The sequence below is a fragment of the Argiope bruennichi genome, chromosome 8, assembly GCF_947563725.1.
Source record: "Argiope bruennichi chromosome 8, qqArgBrue1.1, whole genome shotgun sequence".
Taxonomy (NCBI): domain Eukaryota; kingdom Metazoa; phylum Arthropoda; class Arachnida; order Araneae; family Araneidae; genus Argiope; species Argiope bruennichi.
The window spans coordinates 10,802,859-10,823,951 of record NC_079158.1 but is presented as its reverse complement, the minus strand read 5'-3'; the positions used below and the strand labels follow the sequence as shown (position 1 = coordinate 10,823,951).

General features: G+C 32.2%; 1 protein-coding gene across 3 annotated transcripts in view; it reads right to left on the bottom strand.

Moving 5' to 3' along the window:
* LOC129981858 (proton channel OtopLc-like) overlaps positions 1-21,093 on the bottom strand; it is a 59,027-nt gene that overhangs the window by 20,702 nt on the left and 17,232 nt on the right. For 2 of the 3 annotated variants that reach the window (XM_056092893.1, XM_056092892.1), the window contains exon 2: positions 733-847. In XM_056092893.1, coding sequence (XP_055948868.1) covers positions 733-828 — 96 coding nt within the window. In that variant the 5' untranslated portion in view covers positions 829-847. Of the gene's footprint in view, positions 1-732; positions 848-16,308; positions 18,400-21,093 lie in introns of those variants that run through there. The other variant, XM_056092891.1, reaches the window with a different exon arrangement.

Sequence of the window (21,093 nt, the reverse complement as noted above, 5' to 3'; positions counted from 1 at the left end):
AAGTTCTGAAATTTTTTTCAATTGTTTTTTACTGATCATAGCACGCGAATTCAATATTTTTAGAACATTATTAGCAGTTTATAGTATAATTTCGACTATTTTTGGATTCAATTCGAAAGTTGCCTTTTAGTAATAAATACGAAAAAAAAATTGATTACCTAGATACGATAATAGCATATAATGATTTTTGAAATACATTAAAGAAGCAAGAATAATACAGATAAGACTTTCATAAAACAAGCTTTTATTTGTGAGCTAAAATTCGGAAAAACTTGTAAAAATGTAGGATACTGAAGGAAAAATGCAATGTGGTAAATTCAGCCCTAATGAATATTAGAATTAAGGAAAATCTTAAGCATTCATTAGAAATTAAAAGTGCAAAGCATTAAAAATTAAAATATCAAAAATTAAAAAAAAAGAATTTTAATTTACCTTTAGTATTTATTAGGGCATATATATATTTCTTTTAGTATTTATTGTTGTAATTAAAATACTTATTTAAGCATTTTGTGTTTTTTCTTACTTCCAAATTTCTGAGTAATGGAAAATTATTGCTCTAATAAAAGCACGAGTTTTGTATGTTTTTAAAATTGTTGCATTTTATGTTATTTTTCAGAAATATGAAAGCTTAATCGATGGGTCGTAAACTTCCTCCAATTCTGGACTGTTTCCCTGTGCTTATATTCAAAAAGAATTCAGGCTGGCTGCTGCAATAAAGTGAAATGCTCTTACCTCGAAATAGAAGAGCGGTACTCGGGGTGTAACGATTTCGGAGGTGAAGAAGACGACGCAGATAACCACCAACAATTGGGCATAGATAGAACTCATCAGGATGAATTGCTGGGTTCTGAAAAGAAAGAAAAAAAAAGTTTCTATTGGCAGTTTCGAATGTCTAAGTTTCCTGAGACAAATGTTACATAAGATTGTGATTTTATAATCTATAATACTGTTTTACAAACGCTTTTAAATATATCTTCTTCTTGCTTTTTCATTCAGCAATTTCTGCTCTTTAGACAAGCCATGTTAATCCTCTTTCAGACGGCCCGTTGCCTTTACGGATAGGGTCGTAAATCTGCCATCTGACCCATTGTAGGAACACTCTAGCCTGTGGATGTCGATCGGGAGCTTCCCACAAAGTGTCGGTAAAATGAACAGACATCAAAGAACCCCGGAAAACCACAAATGAGGAGGAGAGAGAGGGCAAAATGAGCAGGATTCAAGGCGCGCACGGGCCATCGGAACGGAGCTTTGCAAGGTTCATGAACACGGGTTTACTTTCTAGGTTTCCCTTTTTTAATTCTCCCGCGCAGTGCTTACGTTTGAGGCGACTTCTATTTTTGTCCACCGTAAACATCTTGTGACACACGCTTGATCACATCGCGTTTTTCCATTTCTCGTGAAAAGAATCGCATCCTTTTGTCCCGCTTAGCATGAAACTGCTGACCGTCTTTTAGATTATTTCCCTTTGACCCAATTCTCAACATCAGAGTTTGAAATTAATATTTCTAAATTTAAGTATCCTCTTAAATGAAATTTCCGAAACGAAGCGTCCACTTCCTCAGTTTCTTTTCCCAACGGAAAAAAAAAAGAAGAAAAAAAAAAGAGGAAATTGAATCAAGTTTTTGGCATTTTTTTCCTTGAAGCAACATAAGCTCAACATTATTTTTTTCCCTTTAGAAGGCAAAATTTTTTTGAAGAAAATAAAAAAGGAATGAATATATAAAAAATTGTTTTTAATTTTTTTTAATTGGTCAGTGAGAGCCATGAAGGAATGAATGGGAATTTTTCACCCTTTTAAACAAACCTCCCTCCCAGAAAATGAATATTTTTAATAACTAGCACAGGAGCTGATTCCGAATTTTGTTTTTAAAGATGACTGTTGATAAATAGACAGACCAAGGGAAAATAATTTCTGAAGGCTTTCTTTCAAAACTTGGCTGGAATGTGCGATTTTAATGTGAGGATTATGCTTTGAAGTTTTATTTAGATAGTACCCCGGCCCTCCGTTTATAAGCTACCGCTGAAGCGTACTAAGATACAAAAGGGCAGTTCTTAGTACTGGATTTATATTCATACTGATAGATATAAACAATTTCGGTGTAAAGAATGCATACCAAGTTTCATCTTGCTAGGTCATAAATGAACAAAATGTGGCTCGCTCAGAGGTTTCATCCACCTGCCACAGATTCTAAAATAATAGCTTTGATATTTTAAAACTATTTTATCGTCTTTGCAAATGGACTGAATTAGAAAGTCCTATTTTCCGTATTGAGGGATTCCTTACTGCTCACAATTTGAGAAAATAAGCTAAGCCGGAATAATATCAACTCAGGAACGATATTAAAGATACAGCAACGTTAAAAAGAACTTCTAAAAAATGTGAAAATGTGTTATATCTGATAGAACTGTCTTACTTCGACTTAAGACTCGAGCCATTTATTAACAATAATACAAACATTAAGTATCGTCAAGGCACCCACCCAGTTTTAGAGAATTTGATGAGTCTAATGCACTGTGAAATTGAGATTTTGATAGCCTTTCTTCGAGCGAAATATTGAATACTGAAGTGAAAGAAGAACAATCAGAAAATTTCGAACAGTAGCGTTCATTGTAAACGTTTCCTGATCTGTGAAAATGAATCTACCACTCTTATCGGAAAATTCTGTGAGAGATGCAAGTATATTTAAAATGCCTGGAATAAATATATCTGGTTCATTATTTCTAAAAGCTAATTCTAATACAACATGAATTGTTCTTTTTGCACGTGCTGCATACGGTCGGATTTACCATGAATTATCTTCTCATTGTCGACGAAAAATTGTTTGCGGACATTCTGATGTTATAACGCACTCCATGGACGATCTTCCAGATAAAGTACCGATTTTTATGGGGTTCACCAGTTATTCCTATTGTATTGACAGGAGGAAGAAGAAATAAAGCATTTGGAAATTTACACTGCATTCAGTTCCATGGTCAAGCGAATGGCGGACGCATCGCTTCACCATGGAAGCATGGTTTAGTGAAAAAGCCTTTGAAGAAAATTTTAGAAAGAGCATTCCTAAGATACCAGAAACTGAATGATTGCTATGATATCAAAAGTATGCAACCCTTCACGTACGTCACGGCAGACAATGATCTGGAATCATCTGTGTTTCTGTGATCTAGAATCATTTGGAATCAGAAAGAACGGAATTTCTAGTGTTGATTAACCGAAATTGTCTTCCATGAATCTCCGGAAGCATCTGCTGCATACGTGAGAACTATGAGAAGATCTCAGAAGATACTTCAACTTTGAATACTCAAAAAAATCAGAAATCCCAAGGAATATAAGATAGGAAAAGAAGTTGCTGTCGAAGTAACTAATCAAAAGCGTCTCAATTTGCCAGTGGAAAAAAATCAATATAATAAAAGAGCATTGATCTTTAAATAAAAGATTAAAACAGCGTTTTTTTGCAGTCTGTCTAACATCTGTACGTCCTCAAAGCTCAAAAATAAATTTGAGAGACGAGAAAAAATAAATTCGCTTTACTAGATAAATAGTTTCTCTAAACAGAAAGTGCGAAAGAAGAGTCATCAACGAGTCTAAATATCCAGAAAAGCTGTTTGATTTCTGGCAAACTTCCTATTCAGAAATGAGATAAATCAATGACATTCGAGTTCGCCGACATATGCAAACCGATTTCACAGAATTTCCAGTGTGCTATTTCGGCTTGATTAACAGCGTTTACGTCTCTACCACTTAGTTGAATAATTAATCATGAAAAATTAGGTTGACTCTTGGCTTTTTGAAATTCAACATTGTATGTATATATATATATATATATATATATATATATATGTGCGTGTGTGTGTGTGTGTGTGTGTGTGTGTGTGTGTGTGTGTGTGTTACAGTGAAAACTCGTAATCAGTCAAAACGCGAATTAACCAAGTAAAGAGCGTTTTAACTGATAGAGCTAGGGAGAACCTATTTTCTCTAGTTATTTTCGATTTGTCCAGTTAAAACCGTATGAATCTAGATTTCTTGCTTGTGATATTTTCAAAACAAGTGCTGTCGTTTAGTTTTATTCATAATGGAACGTGTTTATGCAGTTGATTTATTTACTATGATTGAAGAAAATATTAATGCATTTGCGCTAAAAATTGGAAAAAAATAAATTTCTTGAAGAATTACAGTTTTTACATAAAAAATAGAATAACTTTAAAATTATAAAACATGATGAATATTACACTCTTATATGGGGTTGGAAAAGCAAAATCTTCCGTTAGCAAGACTTATGTTCAGTACTGCAGATTAGAAAAGTTTGACATTCTTGAAATCAATGGAGTAAAAAAGTTGGTTTCTTCAAATGAGTCCATAAAATATTATTTATCAGTTGAAGATATTTTTGACGCAATCAAAATTGCACATTTGGCCATAGAACATGAAGATAGAGACAGACTGAAAATTGAAACTTCAAGGAAATTTGCTAACATAATTACTGAAATGATAGAAATATGGCCAGAATTGAAGATTGTTCATGGGAAACCTCGTCACAGCCAGTCTCAGGGTTTGGTTCAGAGGGCCAACCAAGACGTAGAAAATATATTGGCTTCATGGATGAAGGATAATCAAACTACAAAGTTGTTCAATGGTCTTTATTTTGTCTACTTCATGAAAAACAGAACTGTACATTCAGGAATTAAACAATCGCGATACAAATCTATGTTTGGGATTGAGCCAAGGGCCGGAATGACAACCTCAATCTTGCCATCAGATTTTATAAAAAATATCGAAAACGAGAATGAACTTCAGAAAATTTTTGGGGACATGAATGCAGAAGAGCAAGAAACTGAATAAGCACAATCAGGGGAGCATGTGCTTGCCAGTAAGTCGACCAACATATTTCTAATTAGAAAGGAAGTCAAAGAAAAATTAATAAAGCAAGCCAAACGAACGAAAAAGGTCTCCAATGCAACTTATCCTGAGTTTAATATTGGAGGTAATGTTGTTCCCATTCACGATATTGACAGCTAAAGCTAATTTGCGAAATCTCATCGGTGTATGATTGAAAAAAAAAAAATAAAGATGGCCTTACAAAATTGGCACGAAAGATGGAGTTCTGAACAAAATGTATTCGAGGTAAGAAATGATATTTAAACTTAATTAGTTCAGTATTTATTCAATAAGTATATGGTTATTATTTACATTAACTTTATAAGTATAAGTAAGACTACAGCTAATCAGGGTACAAGTTTGATACAAAACTTTAATATATTCACTGCTTTTCAGACATAAATTCGATATGTTACGGCCAAAACCCAATTCACGTTTTGGCCAACGTTTCTGTAAACTTACCGGCCAATGTCCGATCTTTTTTTGATTTCGCGAAGTGACTTGGGACGATCGGCCAAAGTAGGTAGAAAGAAACCAAGAACAGATTGTTTTACACGCTTTTAAAAATGAAATATTTAAAGATGAGTACTTCTGTGTACTGTTTTTTTTTAAAAGTACAGTTGTTTCAGAAACGAGTACAAATATAAGTGACACCTTTAAGTTAACAAGTAATATAAAAAAAAAATTCAGTCAATTCCTACTTTTGCAAGAATTGAACTCGCATTCTTCACCTTCACGTGAAAAATATTGAACTCCTTGCAGTTTACCGATTGATTTCAATTGTTGATTTCAATTTTCATTGCAAACTGCTAAAACTCTATTTAAAGTATCAAAAATTAATTAAATTTAATAATTAATGAATTAATATTTGAAAAACTGTATTAATATCAAGTGACATCCATTAAAAGTTTTTAAAAAATGTATTTGAACTTGAGTGGATGAATAAAAAGTATTTTATTAACTATTGAAAATTTGAACAAGATATATAAATATATATAGGGAGAGTATGAACTAATAGCAGGGATTGAAATATAAGCTTGTAATATATAAAATTGTGTTATTCTGTTCTCATATTAAAGCCATAATAGAAATTTTTTTAGTGAACGTATATACTGTAACAACGTGATAGCTTGAAGATTAGATTAGATTTGCACTCTTCAAAATTGCGAATTATATCTTGAGAAAATGCGTTGCATATCGTGTATGAATACAAAAGCAAATTGAGTACTCAATTTGTCAACTACCTTTAAGGTAATCCTTAGTCTTTTTCTGCTTCACGTGCACGCCGTCACAACAGAAGCGACAGATATGCCGCCTAAAAGTCAATCTACCATTATCACATCGGCCTTTGGCCAAGGATTCCCAGCCACTTCGGGAAATGGCCAGCCAAAGTAGAATATACAATATAAATTGCAAGTACTTCGGACTTTGGCCAAACCTCTTGGCCAAAACGCGAATTGGCCAGCCAATTCGCGAACTTGCCGAACTTCGACTTTGGTCGTAACAGATATATAGAATCAAATTTACATGACTCAAGAACGAGTACCGAATCAGGAAATTCGCTGAAAACAGCAGCAAGAAAAGGAGCTGTAGAAACTAGACAAGGGTCGTCCTCTAGTCTTGTAAAAGAGATTGTTTTACAGAGGTGTTTCTGTATGCAAAATGGTTCCCTTTGCAATTCTAAGTATCACAGTAGTTGTCGAAATTAGTAATAATTAATTAGTAATTAGTAATAACGATACTGTATCAAACAATAATTCGAGTAAAATATTTTTTTCTTCAATGATAGGTTGTTTCCTCAAACCCTGTTTTAGTAAGTATAGTTTAGTACAATAATTTTGGATAGATGCAAATTATATTGTCTAACAAATCACGAATAAAACGGGAACACGTTTTAGCTAGTTAATTCGGGTTCTCCCTAGCGTTGAAAGTTAAAACTTGTTTCACATAGTTAATTCGGATTCTCCCTAGCACTATCAGTTAAAACGCGTTTTACCTAATTAATTCGGGTTTTAACTGATTTCGGATTTTCACTGTAACAGCAGATAGTGGAAGAATTTGAACAAATTGTTTGTTGATTGTTTTGACTCCAAATATCCCTACAAATATTCAATAATGTTCAAGTCAGGAGACTGAGAAGACCGAGCAAGATGTCCAACTTCCACCTCATGCTCTACAAATCCTTTTTTTTTGGACGATTTTAGCAATGTAGATAGAATTCGTGTTGGTTTCTTCGGAATATTGGTTATATTTAATTTCGATTAAATCTTTTAGATATAACTTCATGTCCACGATTTCGACAATTTCCTTATTAATTAAATTGTCTTACATTTTTTATACATTTTGTATGTGAACTTTTCCGGGGTTCAGTCTCGTGACATCATAGCTCTATTAAAAATGTAACTGTACGGTTTATGCATCTTGTAAATTTCATGGTACTATAATTTCACCTCTTTGTTCGTCTTAACAACTACTCAATAGAAAGCATAATCCTTCATTGCTTTAGCTTTCAACAATGGAAGAAAATCACGCCATCAAATGATACCACATTTGATGAAACCATGAAAACGGTTTGAATTTCAGGGTAACAATGTAATCCATTGTTTAAAAGGAGAGAAAAAAATTTTATTTGCCAAAATTCATGAAACTTTTGCAACACTACAAAATTGGTATCATTAAAAAAAAATAATCTTTTAAATTTCCAGACGATGCAAAATTCATATTTGTGCAATAATATTTTAAGAAGTTACAGTGGGAAATGCCAAAAATCAGCTTCATTTTTGATTCATTAAAATTTTAAATGAAATTTCAAAAAAATTGCCCAGAGATGCGTATTCTCACTCTAAATAGCATATATATGTGAAATTTCGTAGCTGTCGGTTTAGAGGACGGTCCTGTAGAGAGCCAACACACACATTTATCTTTATTAGTAGTAAGGACTGCTCAATTTCAACCTCAATTATGTAGATCTTCAAAAGTGAATAAAAAAAAATAAGAGTAATAATTTAAAAACATTTTGAAGATAATGTTTTAATTACTTAATTAATTGCGAAGTCAACAGTTTATTAGGAAGTTACCTTAAATTGCACATCAAAAATGATTATCAATATTTTATTGTCTAATTATGAACATTATTCCTACAGAGTTTAAAAAGGGGAAAATCAAAATTTCTCAGATTTACACCTCTACATTGTGTCACTGAATCGCACATTGTCAGGATTCTTCTTCTTTTCAGAACCATTCTGTGAGGTGAGTCTGACCTCGAAAACTGCGCATCGGAGGTCGAGCAGTGGGGCAGCGGTGCTTTAGAAAGAGGGGAAATAAAGAACCGGCCGTGGGAATCAGAGCGCTTCGGTTCCTGGTGAAAAGAGAGCCGAAAAAAAAGGCGCGTTTCACCCGGGGATAGGAGCGAGATTAGCAAGGAAAACAAACTTCCCAGTTGCGCTGCGTTTCAGAGAACATTATAAAGGCATTCGGATTCTACTCATCAACATGAAGTTTTCTATCCTTAACCAATCTGAAGAGTAGTAAAAATGATAACGAAATCGATAATTTTTATTATTTTTTAAAGTCTTAATAATTAAATTTGGGGGCTCACCCCCAACTCGCTCGGTTTACCAATTCCCAAGAATGACTTCGTCATTCTTTTGAGATCATGACGTGATCGCAGCTCGCCGTACAGCCTTTTTGATAGTAATAAAAATATTAAAATATATTTATTGATTACTAAACGTAAAGTAAAATTATTTAAATTGCATGAATTGCAAATATTAAATTTTTATCATTTATTAAAAAATAAATCACTCATTCATACAAATGAAATTTTCTAGTAGCAGAGAGATATATGTAAATGTTAGCAAAAAATATGCAGTTCTAAAATGTTTAAAAATCAAAATTGAATTCAATTCTTTTTCCTTTTTTGATAAGATTTATTTCATCAAAATGAGTCGACATACTAATAACAGTGGAATAATCGTTCAAAGATAGCTAATGTTAATAAGTGTTAATGTTGATTGTCAAGCAACATTAATATCACAAAATACAATATTACTTCATTTGAAAATAACACAATATTACTATACAATATTACTTCATTTAATATTAAATATACAATATTACTTCATTTGAAAATCCATAAATCATTTGAAATTACACTTGAGCATTAATGACAGAACATTTTGAATTGTTATCTATACTTCAAAGTGGATTTAGGAAAGTTTGTTTGTTTCGTACATTAAAACGCAGAACACCTCTGCTTCATTTATTTCGACTGAATCTTTTTACCAATAATTCTTACACACTTTCACTTGTCCTAACTTTTCGTTTTCGGTCAACTTCCGATGACGCAAGCATGTAAACAAACCAAACGTGCCTGATTTTGTTTCAGATAAGCATTTCATATTATCTCTCTTCCACAGAGGGAAACAGAAAAAGATATTTTGTTTTTGACTTGCATTTACTTTCTGGAATATTTGAAGTTGCTCAGAATGGAAATACCTAGTAAAAAAAGGATCTATTTAATCAATTGCTCCGAAACCTTTTTTAAAACTTTTCTTAAGCTTCAGTTTTTGTAAGGAAGTTTTAAAGTACTATAACATTACAAACGACATAGTTATCGAACGTAGATTTAGCTGTGGCTAGTTTTGTGATATGAATGAGTGAATTATTGTTATTTTTGTTATATTATGTTTGCTCGTTTATGCTATACGCGAATATAATACATGAGAGCAATACTAATGCGCAATGCAAGAGAACGCAGTTTTTAAAAACATGTCCAGTATTTCAAGGTAAATAATAATAATAAATAAATAAATAAAATAGAAATAAAAAGTCATGTGAAATATTTTAACACGCAAAATTCTTTTTCCTAAAAAATAACGTCACACAATCCTCTTTCTTTTTTACTAAGATGAGAATACATCTTACATCAAACAATTTTTAAATTTCGAAATATTTCTCTCAATTATACATTGTACAAAAAATGTTTTAACTTATCATAATTTTCTTTTTTTCCCATAAATTAATAACAACATTTAAAAAAAGCTAAAAAAATTTAATTAAGCATTAGGTGTGATATCTTGAAGGCCAGCAGATAAAATGATTCAAAATATCAATACTTTCATTCATTTAATAGGAATGATAGTCCCAAACATCCAAAAAATATTTTCTTTATATGGAAGCACAACCTTTAATAGCTGAATAGAGAATTGAACTAATAAACCTTTAATAACTCAATCACTTCATTACCTCTCCTAATGATTTCATATAATCTGTCTGTTGATTTAGTCTAACTGTAGAATGCAAACTATTGATAATTTTTTCCTTTTACTATTGTTATTCTCATTAATCTTATTATTATTTCGAATTCATTCCCCTTGATCAATAAGTCGGGGCTGGAATTTCAGCATTAAATTTGTTGGAGTGTGAGAGCTAGATGGATGAAATTTTGTTTTACACCTAACCTGCAGATTCTGTATCAAATGATAGATCCGATATCAGAGTATATGTGACCAAATAAACTTTAAAACATTTTCACCAGTCTTTACACACAGATTACGCAATAGAAAAGGGCGTTTCTCTGAAATGCATGCTACCAAGCACCGAACATGTTTTCATAAGTCTGTTTCCATCAAGGAGGTAAGGTAGGTTCATTCACCTGTTGATCCTCTATCCTGTAAAGATTTATTCATTCTATCCGATTTTGCATGCTGGAAATTCAAGGTTCATGCAAATCCTTAATAGGAGTTCGAAAATCTACTGAAAAATAAGATAGAAACAATGAAAGAAAATTGCATCGAACGGCAATTTCACACCGCACTCAAACAACGAATTGCAGATCATTAGCACGCTTCAGCACTCCGGAAAAATGGACTACCTAGGATACCTTGTTCATTCTAATTACTCCTATAAGTTACACCTCATGTTATTTGGATCAGAGTATTATGCATTTACAATTACCAATATTTTTTCTACAGTTTGTAAATTATAATTGACAGAAATAAGGATATAAATGCACAATCGAATCAATGTATGTGAACCAATCTCGGAAGGGAAAAAAAAGAAAAAAGAAACGAAAATCTAACCCAGTACTTGCTATCAACACAGTTATGAGCTTGGTAAGGAGATTAAATTTCGGCGGAAAGTTTATTGTTTATGTCATTTAAGCCTAAAACCGTCTGAAGCGGATAAAAGCCATGATTTAATAGATAAAAAGCAAATCCAGATCAGAAACAATCGACTCGATTTCATTTTTTTTAAATTAATTTTTTTTAGAGCCTTCTATTAGTTTTGCTTTTGTTTCCGGAAGTTTTCATTTCAAGCAAATTGGTGCCATTTCATTTCAACCTGTTTTCAAATCAAAAAAGAAAGAATAAATGAAAGAATCAAGTTTCATGACAGGTTTTTCTGAAACAAAGGAGTATTAAAAACCGCACTGCTTTTTCTGACTTTCAGTGAATTCTTGAGCTGATAAGTCTATACGATATTTCATAACAATATATTTTTTAAATGGTTGAATTAAAAAAAAATTCTTTTAGAATTTTAGATATCAAATTTCGAGATTTGTGACAATTTAGGATACAAATACAATTTTTTTTACAAACTAAATAAAGAAATTAATTCGAAATTAAGAAATACTTTTTTAAAATCAATCTGCTTCACACTTCAGTTGGAATAAATGGACTTCTCAATAAAATCTTTTGAAATAAATTGTCTCCCCAATTAAAGAAGCATTCAATTGTGTATTCCAAGAAATTTTAAGTTATTGACTACTGATTGAGGTAAATAATTTTTATTTTTAGACATATTAGAATTTTATATTTCAGCGTTCAAAATTCTTCTAACTTTTTAATTTATATTTTTCTATTATTCAAAAATATTAATTAAAAAAGTTAATTATTTAATTTTTAGTAAATGATAAAAAAATATTGATGCAGTTTGTGCAATTTAGAATAATTTAAATTTATTTTTAGTATTATTGCACTTATAATTTCTTCTTATAAGCAGAAACGCAGAATGACTGCTTGCAAAGCAAGCTGGAATGATGAAAACGCATTGGATGCAAAAGAATCATAATACGACAAGCGATAGATAAGGATAAGAAGAGTGATATACGAATATTTTTATCTGCATGCGCAGAGTGTCCCAAAAAAGTATAAAAAGAATTTATTTTTCTAAATATCGCTCCTAGACTAATACTTGCAGTTATGAAATTTCATTAACTAAGTTTGAAATTCATTTGTATGGAAACACTTTGGTTTCTGTGGAGGATGATAGTGAAAAGTTATAAAAGATTTTTGCATACGTCATACAGTGAAAAAGCGCTAAACGTTTTTGTAATATTTATCTACGTTTTATCTGTTTAAGTAAAACGGGATTTTTATCTATTTACACCAGCAGAAAATTTCACATTTCTACCCACAAAATTTGCAGATATATGCTAATTTTTAATTAAAAGGGAAGATCATAAATTTATATAAAAATATTTATTTCATAAATAAAAATTTATTCACTACAAAAAAACTTTCATATGTAGTAGACGGAAATATTTGTCTTCACGCAGTTACCAAGACTTCAAAGAAATGTGTTCATCAGCAAAATGTTGTTTACTTTGACTTGCGAACATTTTCAACATTGATTTTTAAAATGAAGGGAAGAGAAGGTTGCAAAGTTAAACATTTCAAGAAGTATTGAAATGCCGGGCAATAAAATAAAATTACTTACGCGTACTTATTTACTTCCTAAAATAATGATATATTTCATAGCAACATTCTAATACTATGTTTATGATTTATGCTATATGCAAAAGTAATGCAGACCCAGTTGTATAAAAATACAAATTTCGTTTTCCGAATTCCAACAACCAAATATTAACAAATCGCAAAGTGAACTTTTCAGACTGCTGCATTGAACGGTTTTACAGCTGTCAATACAGCGCTTCGCAATGAATGGAGCTGAAAAATATTATTTAAAATTGCTAAAAGAGGCAACCTCCAAAATCCCATTCAATCGGAGGAAACCAAAAAAAAAAAAAAAAAAAAAAAAAAAGATGCTAAACAGAAAGTTTAATCGAGCGCGACTATCATTAGAAGGGTAATAGTAAAATTTAACAATGAAAGTTGATAACCATATCTAACCAAACTTTTTTTCTCTTAAAAATGGTTCTTGTGAAATGACTCTTTTAATAATTATTACTAATTTAATAATATCACTGTTTTAATGTCATTCCTGTACAGTTTTTTTTTCTTTATTTTTAATAAATCTTTAAAATTAAACAATATACAACTTGTAATAATATTTTTAAAAGTACGATTCAATTCAAAATCATCCATCCTAAATCCAAATCCATCATCCATCGATTTCGCCCATTTTTGTTTCAAATGAAAAGTAATGCCTTTCAGATACATCACGAGCACTTATCCATTTCGAGATGCATTGTAAAATGCCATATTAACTTCGACTACTAGACCAGCTTCTCCTCCGAGCCGAGCACTTTGCTAACTACTCAGAAAACTTTATCATTATTAAGCCTTCACGGTTTTTTTTTCTTTTGTTTTGAAGAGACGTTTTTCACTAAAATGGGCCTACACACTATTAAGAACATTGATATGATCGCTGAAGATGGCGTGTATTCATAAGATTCATTGAGTCTTGCCAATCAACTTTAAAGAAATGCATCTTATTTCAAAAATACAATCTTTTAACTATGCCATATTATCTTAAATTAAATATCTTGAGCAACAATGGTGCAACATCTCGATGGTTCATTTTTACTTGAGAGATGCGATGAAGTTGCCGAATGTGGGTCCCCACGAGTCATCATTTTATTCTACGAAACGCAGAGAAAGATGGCAGACACTGAGACGGATCTAGAGTCATGAGCTTGGATGGGATTATTTTAATTGGTTACGTGTAGGAAACACTATCGAATGTTTTCCCACCTAGAGAACGTACAATGAAGCACAGCTTTTCGAAGTTGGAAAGTGGCGAACATACAGAATGTCATGAGATTCTATACTGAATTGAAATTTTCGAAAAGGCCGGCGAATTTTGTGGAGGGTTCTTTCCGTAGACAACCAACAGCGAAGTAGTCTTCATCGAAAGTAAGACTGGTCATTAATCTAACTTTCAAATGAAATAACAATTTGCGAGATCGTCTTTATGGTTGAGACTGATTTTAAAGGTTTTATTTTAATAACTTGAAGTATATAGATAGCATTATTTGCAACAAAGCTTCTTCATTTCGCTCTTAGTTTTTTAGAGCATTTCCATTGCCAGTTACTTATTCAAATATTTTTCGTCTGTAGTTTAACAAGTGACACTATTTTCACGGGAGAAAAACTATTTAAAATTATAATTATACTTTTACTCATTTTTGTGAGCTTTATTTCATGTTTCACTGATTTTCATTCCGCCAACAACAATCGCGTCACGGAAGAAATAAGAACTAAATAAGAAAAGATAAATAATTGTTTTTAAAACCTGAAAAAATGAATTATTTCTTAAAAATAAGTCTCAGGTGTCATTTTCGAAAGCCAAAGCAGATATAGAAAACACCGTACTGGATCGCAATCTCGGATTACTGAAGCTTGCAACTCATTTTAAATTATAAATGAAAATTGTGACATAAATAATTGTGTGACATAAATAAAAATTTGTTTGAAAATATTGAAAAATATTTCCATTTTTAATTTCTTTTAAAATTTATGTCTCTCGCAAGAGATATCTGGAACTAGGCGGTTACAAATAACAACTTTCAATTTATTTTATCACAATTTAAAATTTGTTTTAAATCAATTTTAATTATATATTAATATATTTGATCTAATTTATTTAAATATATTTTATTCATTAATCAATATTATTTATTTGTTCATTATTAAAAAGCAGCAGCAATTCTCTCAACGTTGTGATAAGTGTTGCTTCGTATTCCTGGCCGATGGGCATTAGAACAAGGAAACATTTCAACTGATTTGTCGAGAAGAGATGCTACACAGTTAACCCTTTACCCTCGATGCGTAACTATACACCGAATACAAGGATTCGTTTATTGCTAGGAAAAATAATTATATATATAATTACATTTTAATTTGAATTTCCCCGAAAAATTAATTTAATCTTCTTGCCACTTTGAAAGTATTTTTAATAATAAAAACCTAATGGATGAAATGTCGAGATGATGCACCGTTTTGAATAGTGCCTTAGAGGAGACATCCAAATGCAAAGAGTTGATACTTGCAAAGGTGCTCATTGGAGGCGGTGTTAATTTAAAGAAGTTCTCATTTTCAAATTTTGAAGCATCTCAAGGTTAAAATAGTCTCATTAACGCACGTACCAAACCTAAATTCTGAACAATTTCAAAAATATGCTATTTCAAACGCGAAGCGAATCTTATTTTCAATTTTTCTTTTGTTTCCTTTTTAGCTTCCTATTATTCTGTAATTGGAATTTACTGTGACCCATTCGAAGTGAATCGTCGATATTTCTGAATTGCTTTCTTTCAGTTAAACCTCACTGAGTGAATGAATAAGGCTCTGCATGCACTCGAGAAGACAATGTAATTTGTTTCAAATTACAATTAAAAATGTTTGTTTTTTTCAAAATCTTATGTTAGATGGCAATTAGAACGTTTATTGTTAGGTTTACCATAAATTATATTCGAAGAGCTGTATATCCTATGTTTCTTGAAATTGTTTTTTAATGTTATTCATCTTTTAAAATCATAAATACTTTTATTTCATCCATGAAACTTATTTACTGTTTATTTATTATGTATAAATATTTATTTATTATTATTTGTAAAATTTGCTCATATTATATATATATAATGTAAAATCCTATTTTGTAGCAGAGTCGTTACCGAATAGAGGGAGAAGACACTTTGAAATTTTAAATTTTCATTTTATTCTATCCCGGAAGGCATAATTTATGTACTAGAAAGAAGCGACGAAATACGTCAGTCCGCGAGACAACAGAAGAGCGAAAGAGACATACTATGAGATCCTGATAGGATTATGAGATTCTAGTTAGAAAAGAGAAATATAGGCATCTTTTAAAAGATTTTTATCTCTTCACTTGGAGAGTGTGAAAAATTCGATTAACGCAGTTTTACAGAACTAGTACTACTACTACTTACGCGTAACATTAAGTAAATAAAAAAAGGTGGAATTGGATGAGGGAATAAGAAACCTTTTCAGAATGAAGTTAATATGGGCGGAATTAAGATAAAAATTAGGAAATTAATTACGATTTAATTTAGATTTAGAGATATCATTACACACACACACATATGATATGCTATACCACACTCCCTAATAAAAATTAAATTTTTCTGTGTAAAATTCATATATGACACTAGGTAAATCAAACTATTCTAATTATCCTGCGATTTCATTAAAAGACAAAAGAATTAAGAATCGACAGCGAGAAGAACTTACCCCCTGCCTGGAGACGAGGTATTGCCAGAAGACATTTCTCGACACGACAAATAGTGCGAGTACCGTGAACGAAACTCTTCGTTCGGAATATAGAGTCCCCGGGGCCTTTGTTGAGATACGGAGCTACCGGGACGCGTGCTGGGAGCTTCAGGGCCCTTTTCCGGATCTCCCAGAAAGTTTTTGGGACCCATTCGATCGTAATCGGGGGATGTCAGAAGAACCATGACCTTGAAAGTGTTAATAAGTCATTCACTTAGGAAATGGTGTGATGACGATTTTTGAGAGGATTGAAGCCTGTACAGAGTTTCTTGCACAATTCGCACTTTAACTGCCGCTGTTGCTACTGAGGAAAATTTCCTATGCCATGTTTTAGAAATAATATTTATTCCAGCAATTTTAAGACTTGTTTTTTGTCAGGAACGACGAATAAAGTATTTTGACTTCTAAGAAAACGTTCACAATTTTCGAATCCGTTGCATAAGCAGAACTCTAAATATTATTGCCCTGAACCAAGAATGCGGAGTGTAGTCTATGTTTCTCTGTCTGTCCTCTGTAGCTACTCAGATTTCCACAAAGCTGTTGGAGTCTCGTCACAAGTGAGATGAAAATCTTTCAGCCAATAGTCACACATTATAGAAAAAATACTGGATCTTTACATAAACCAGTTGTGTTGGGAAAAACTGTTGAACTGAAAGCACATTTGGAAATTATTTAAAAATTCTGAAAACCGTTGACCTTCGTATCAAGCATAGTCTTTCTTATCCTTTAGCTTTTCATAAGAAGAAATGAATTCTCTTCTAATTAGAATGGGAAAAGAAGACTCGGATCTGGCTGTTCTTCTATTGAATTCCTTTTGTCTTCTATCACCAATTTCATTGACAACGAAACAAAGAGCACACAAATTTCGAAATCTTGTGGTAGAGCAGCTTACAATCTGATGACGTTACAGCTTTCTCAAGACAGTGAGTTCTTTTGAATACTTTTAAAAGAAAGTGTGCAAAGATGGATGATTGCCACTCTCCATTTTATCCAAAAAGATATTATAAAGTAAGTTTTTAACTAAACGCAACAATGAAATTCTATCGGATGAATAGTCTTATCTGTATATATCAATGCAATAGCGAAACTTCGCCCTTTTAATTTATGATGAATTGTAAAGGCATTAACGAGTTAGCAAACGTTTACAAAATAAAATTTAAAAAAAACATATAAGATGTATAATATCCTTCAGAGAGATTAGCTAGGCCTACTGAATATAGCAAATATTATGATGAAAAAATATACGTCTGACTTATATAAGAAAACAATAACGAACTTTCCTGGAGAATTAATGTTGCCTTTTGAGTATATTTTTAGGTAAGTATTAAGAAACGATTTTAAGATCAACTTCTGATATGATTGACCGAATTGCCTAATCTAGAATTGAAAATATATATATATAATTACCCTAAGATTCAAGAAATTTCGTAGTGGGAAAATTCTGGGCATTTTGGCATTCTCCATTTTGAAAAAAAAAAAAGTCCGATACTTTCTGATGATGTTCAACAGTCTTCTTCCAAAAAAAATTTATACGCAAAGGGAAACACGCTGGGTTTTGCATATGCAACAAATTGATAAATTGCATATGCAACAATAACAATTCACAAAATGAATTCGCAGATTATTATATGATTCTTACCCATATGCAAATCAAAAACTGACAGCCTTAAAAATGTTGTTTAAAAACTCCTCAGAGTTCATACAGCTGAAATATTCTGAAGAATTTCAAACGTGATGGAAACGAGATCTTCTCTGCAGTGTCATCTCAGAGAAATATTTTGTGGAAGCAAACGGCGCAACACTTGACAGAAATCCATTATCCTTTCAGCTTGAGGTCAAAAGTAAAATCAGCAAGAGAGAACCTCAGCAGAGTATCTTTTAAGGCAGATTCCGGGTTCAGACTTTTTAGCGATAGAACTGTCTTATGAAATCGAGTTTGAAAGAAATCTTCTATTCTATCTTGACACTGTGAAATCAGTAAGCACTCAGGATGACTTCCAGAAGCGATGTATCTCTCTGCAGCTTGCGGAAGACACAGCTCCTGGAAGATGTGGCCACCTGCTACAGAGGGAGAGAGCTAGTGGCCCGTGGAAACGCGGAAACCCCGAAAGAAGTCTGACCTATTCTGCGGTCAGTCAACGCTGCCCGTGAGCGTGACGAAGGCGTTTGCTGCGCGCGCTTTACTGGAGCAGTGGACCAGGGAGGCAACAAAAGGAATTCCCAGCCGCTAGGTGACGGAAAACGTTTTCTCGAGCCGTTCAGTTCCTTGTTGGGGGCGGGCATAGAATGCCTCACTCTGTCAGAAAAGGATTGTTTGCATCGGGATTTTACAAATTTAAGTAAATTTGACAGTTATCCTACTATTAATTGTTTACTCCGATTCAGCACTTAAAGTTGAACGTTTAATCAAGGACGGGGGACACGGTCGATTGCAGTTCTGATAAAACTAGTTTGTTTGTTTTTTAAATTATCAGCTTAGGAATTTCCGGATTTGTAATAAATAAATAAATAATGTAATGATCTTCAGACATCTGACTGAAACTCATTCCATTCCATTCCATGAATTCTTCCTGCTAACTGATGGTGAACTTGCTAATAAGCACGCTTTTCGCTCTAATTTGGAAATTAATACTTATAAAAATATCGAATTATTGTTTCTCAAACTTATAAGAAATCATTAAAATAGGTTATAATTTGATATAAAGATTATTTATAACCAAAAAGCATCTCACGTACACAGTCGCTTTTGAAATTATTCTATTGGACAGTACATTCCCTAATCGGATGTTGCCACCTAATTAGATTTTTTTTAAAACGAAACAGTTTATGGGATAAAGGGTTAAGAGAAAAACTTTGTTCTAAATCAAGGTATTTTGTTAATAACTTCCAGTAAACAACAAACGAAAAATATAAGTGAATACATTTTCAAAAAGGAACTCCCTCACCACCTCATTCCCTTTGTCACCTCAGTTTTATGTTAATGTTGTTTAGAAGACAGAAAAAAAAACTAATAAACCTTGTGAATTAGTGCAGTAAAAGTAAATGAAATTTTAATAAATATGAAAGTTCTTTTACATATAATTATTAACAAAAATGAACTGATATTCCATTTAAATGTTATAATTTTTGCTTTCGTTATTGGAATTGGCTTTAATATCGAAAACTGTAAGCATTGACATAATTATTTATGGATACCACTTTTAACATTTGCACTTGAGTCGAATGGGTTCATAATATTTGAGATATTTTGCAAATGGGTTTGGCTATGCGATTTCGGCTGATTTTCAAGTGAAACCTTCCATATGCAATAAAATTACATTTTTCGATTTGTGTCCAACTCCAACTGTATGTAAAAACAATAACAGAAAAGAAATAAGCTAGGTAGTTCAAATTAGGTACGTAATATCAAAGTGGAAATTGTAGACTTTCATTAAGTTTTGGACGAATTTGTCTGTGGGGTCTGTCTGTCTGCCTGTCTATCAGTCAGTACGCATGTGGATGCAATGACTCAGGAACGGAAAGAGCTAGATTTATGAGATTTTTCCCTGTCGTTTTATCCTGATATTCAAATATTTGTCCATTTTTGAACCCAATTTTCCAGTTTGATTGTTTGTCTGTCATTCTGCTTTTATATGTATGAACATGATAATTCAGACACGCAGCAAGTTATATCAATGAAATTGATTAATTTCATTGATAAAGACCGATGCATTTCACTGATCTTGAAACCAGAAGTACAGACTTGTTTGAAATTTTGGCCACAAGGTAGTCGGATGCATGCTCTATCCTCTTTACTTCAAGATGCCATATCTCTTATAAGTATTAAGAGGTGACAACCACAGTTTTGACATTCATCCCCCCCCCCCCCAATATTTTGAGTGTTTCCACTTGCAGATGAAGAAACCTTCATTCAAAGCTGAATAAATGTATTCTGAAATTCTTATTTAAAATTCTAACCGGGTAGTGTCTTGTTAACTGAATTCGACTGAAAATGAACTTTCATTTTTCAATTAACCATCGCCGATAGAGTTTCTCAGTAATCATGCCAAATGGAAAAAAAAATTATTTTTCGTCATTCGGACGTGGACTGCAGTTGTAATTACTGCCTTTGCATCAATCCTTATCTAGCATGTCACACTTCATCGCATGCAACAGCTCGCACACCTGGCACGAGGAAGATTCCCAAATGGAGCAAAAAACCATGAATGAATGGATGGCATTCTTGCAAGCGAAGTCCAGCTTTGCTATGGACTGCTTAACAGCATGCACTTCCTCTGTTTGAAAAACAGTAGAGGATCGAATGATACTCATAATAATAAGAAGCACTTAAGTAATTCAGAGAAGTTTTGAATAAGAAAAATGCTATTTTGAATACCTGCAGTATTTACAAAATAGGGTATTTTGCTAAAATTGATAACGTATTGCAAATATATATAAAATCGAAGAAATTGATTGAAATGTCAGTGACACCTGAGAAGAATAAAGCAAAATTTCGTCTTAGGAACAATTGACAGCAAATTAAATTTGTTTGTAAAAACATATTCAATTTGTTTTAATATGTTTCTTACTTAAATTTTTTGATTAGTTTAATAATTTCTATAAATTATTAAATTCTCATCTTTAGGCAAGGTCAGAACTCGCATCAGTTGAAATCACTTTACATTTTAAATCGTGTCTATATACCGATAGCAAACTTAGTTTAAGTTGCAATTAATTATTGCAGTAAATTAATTATTGCGCAAGTAT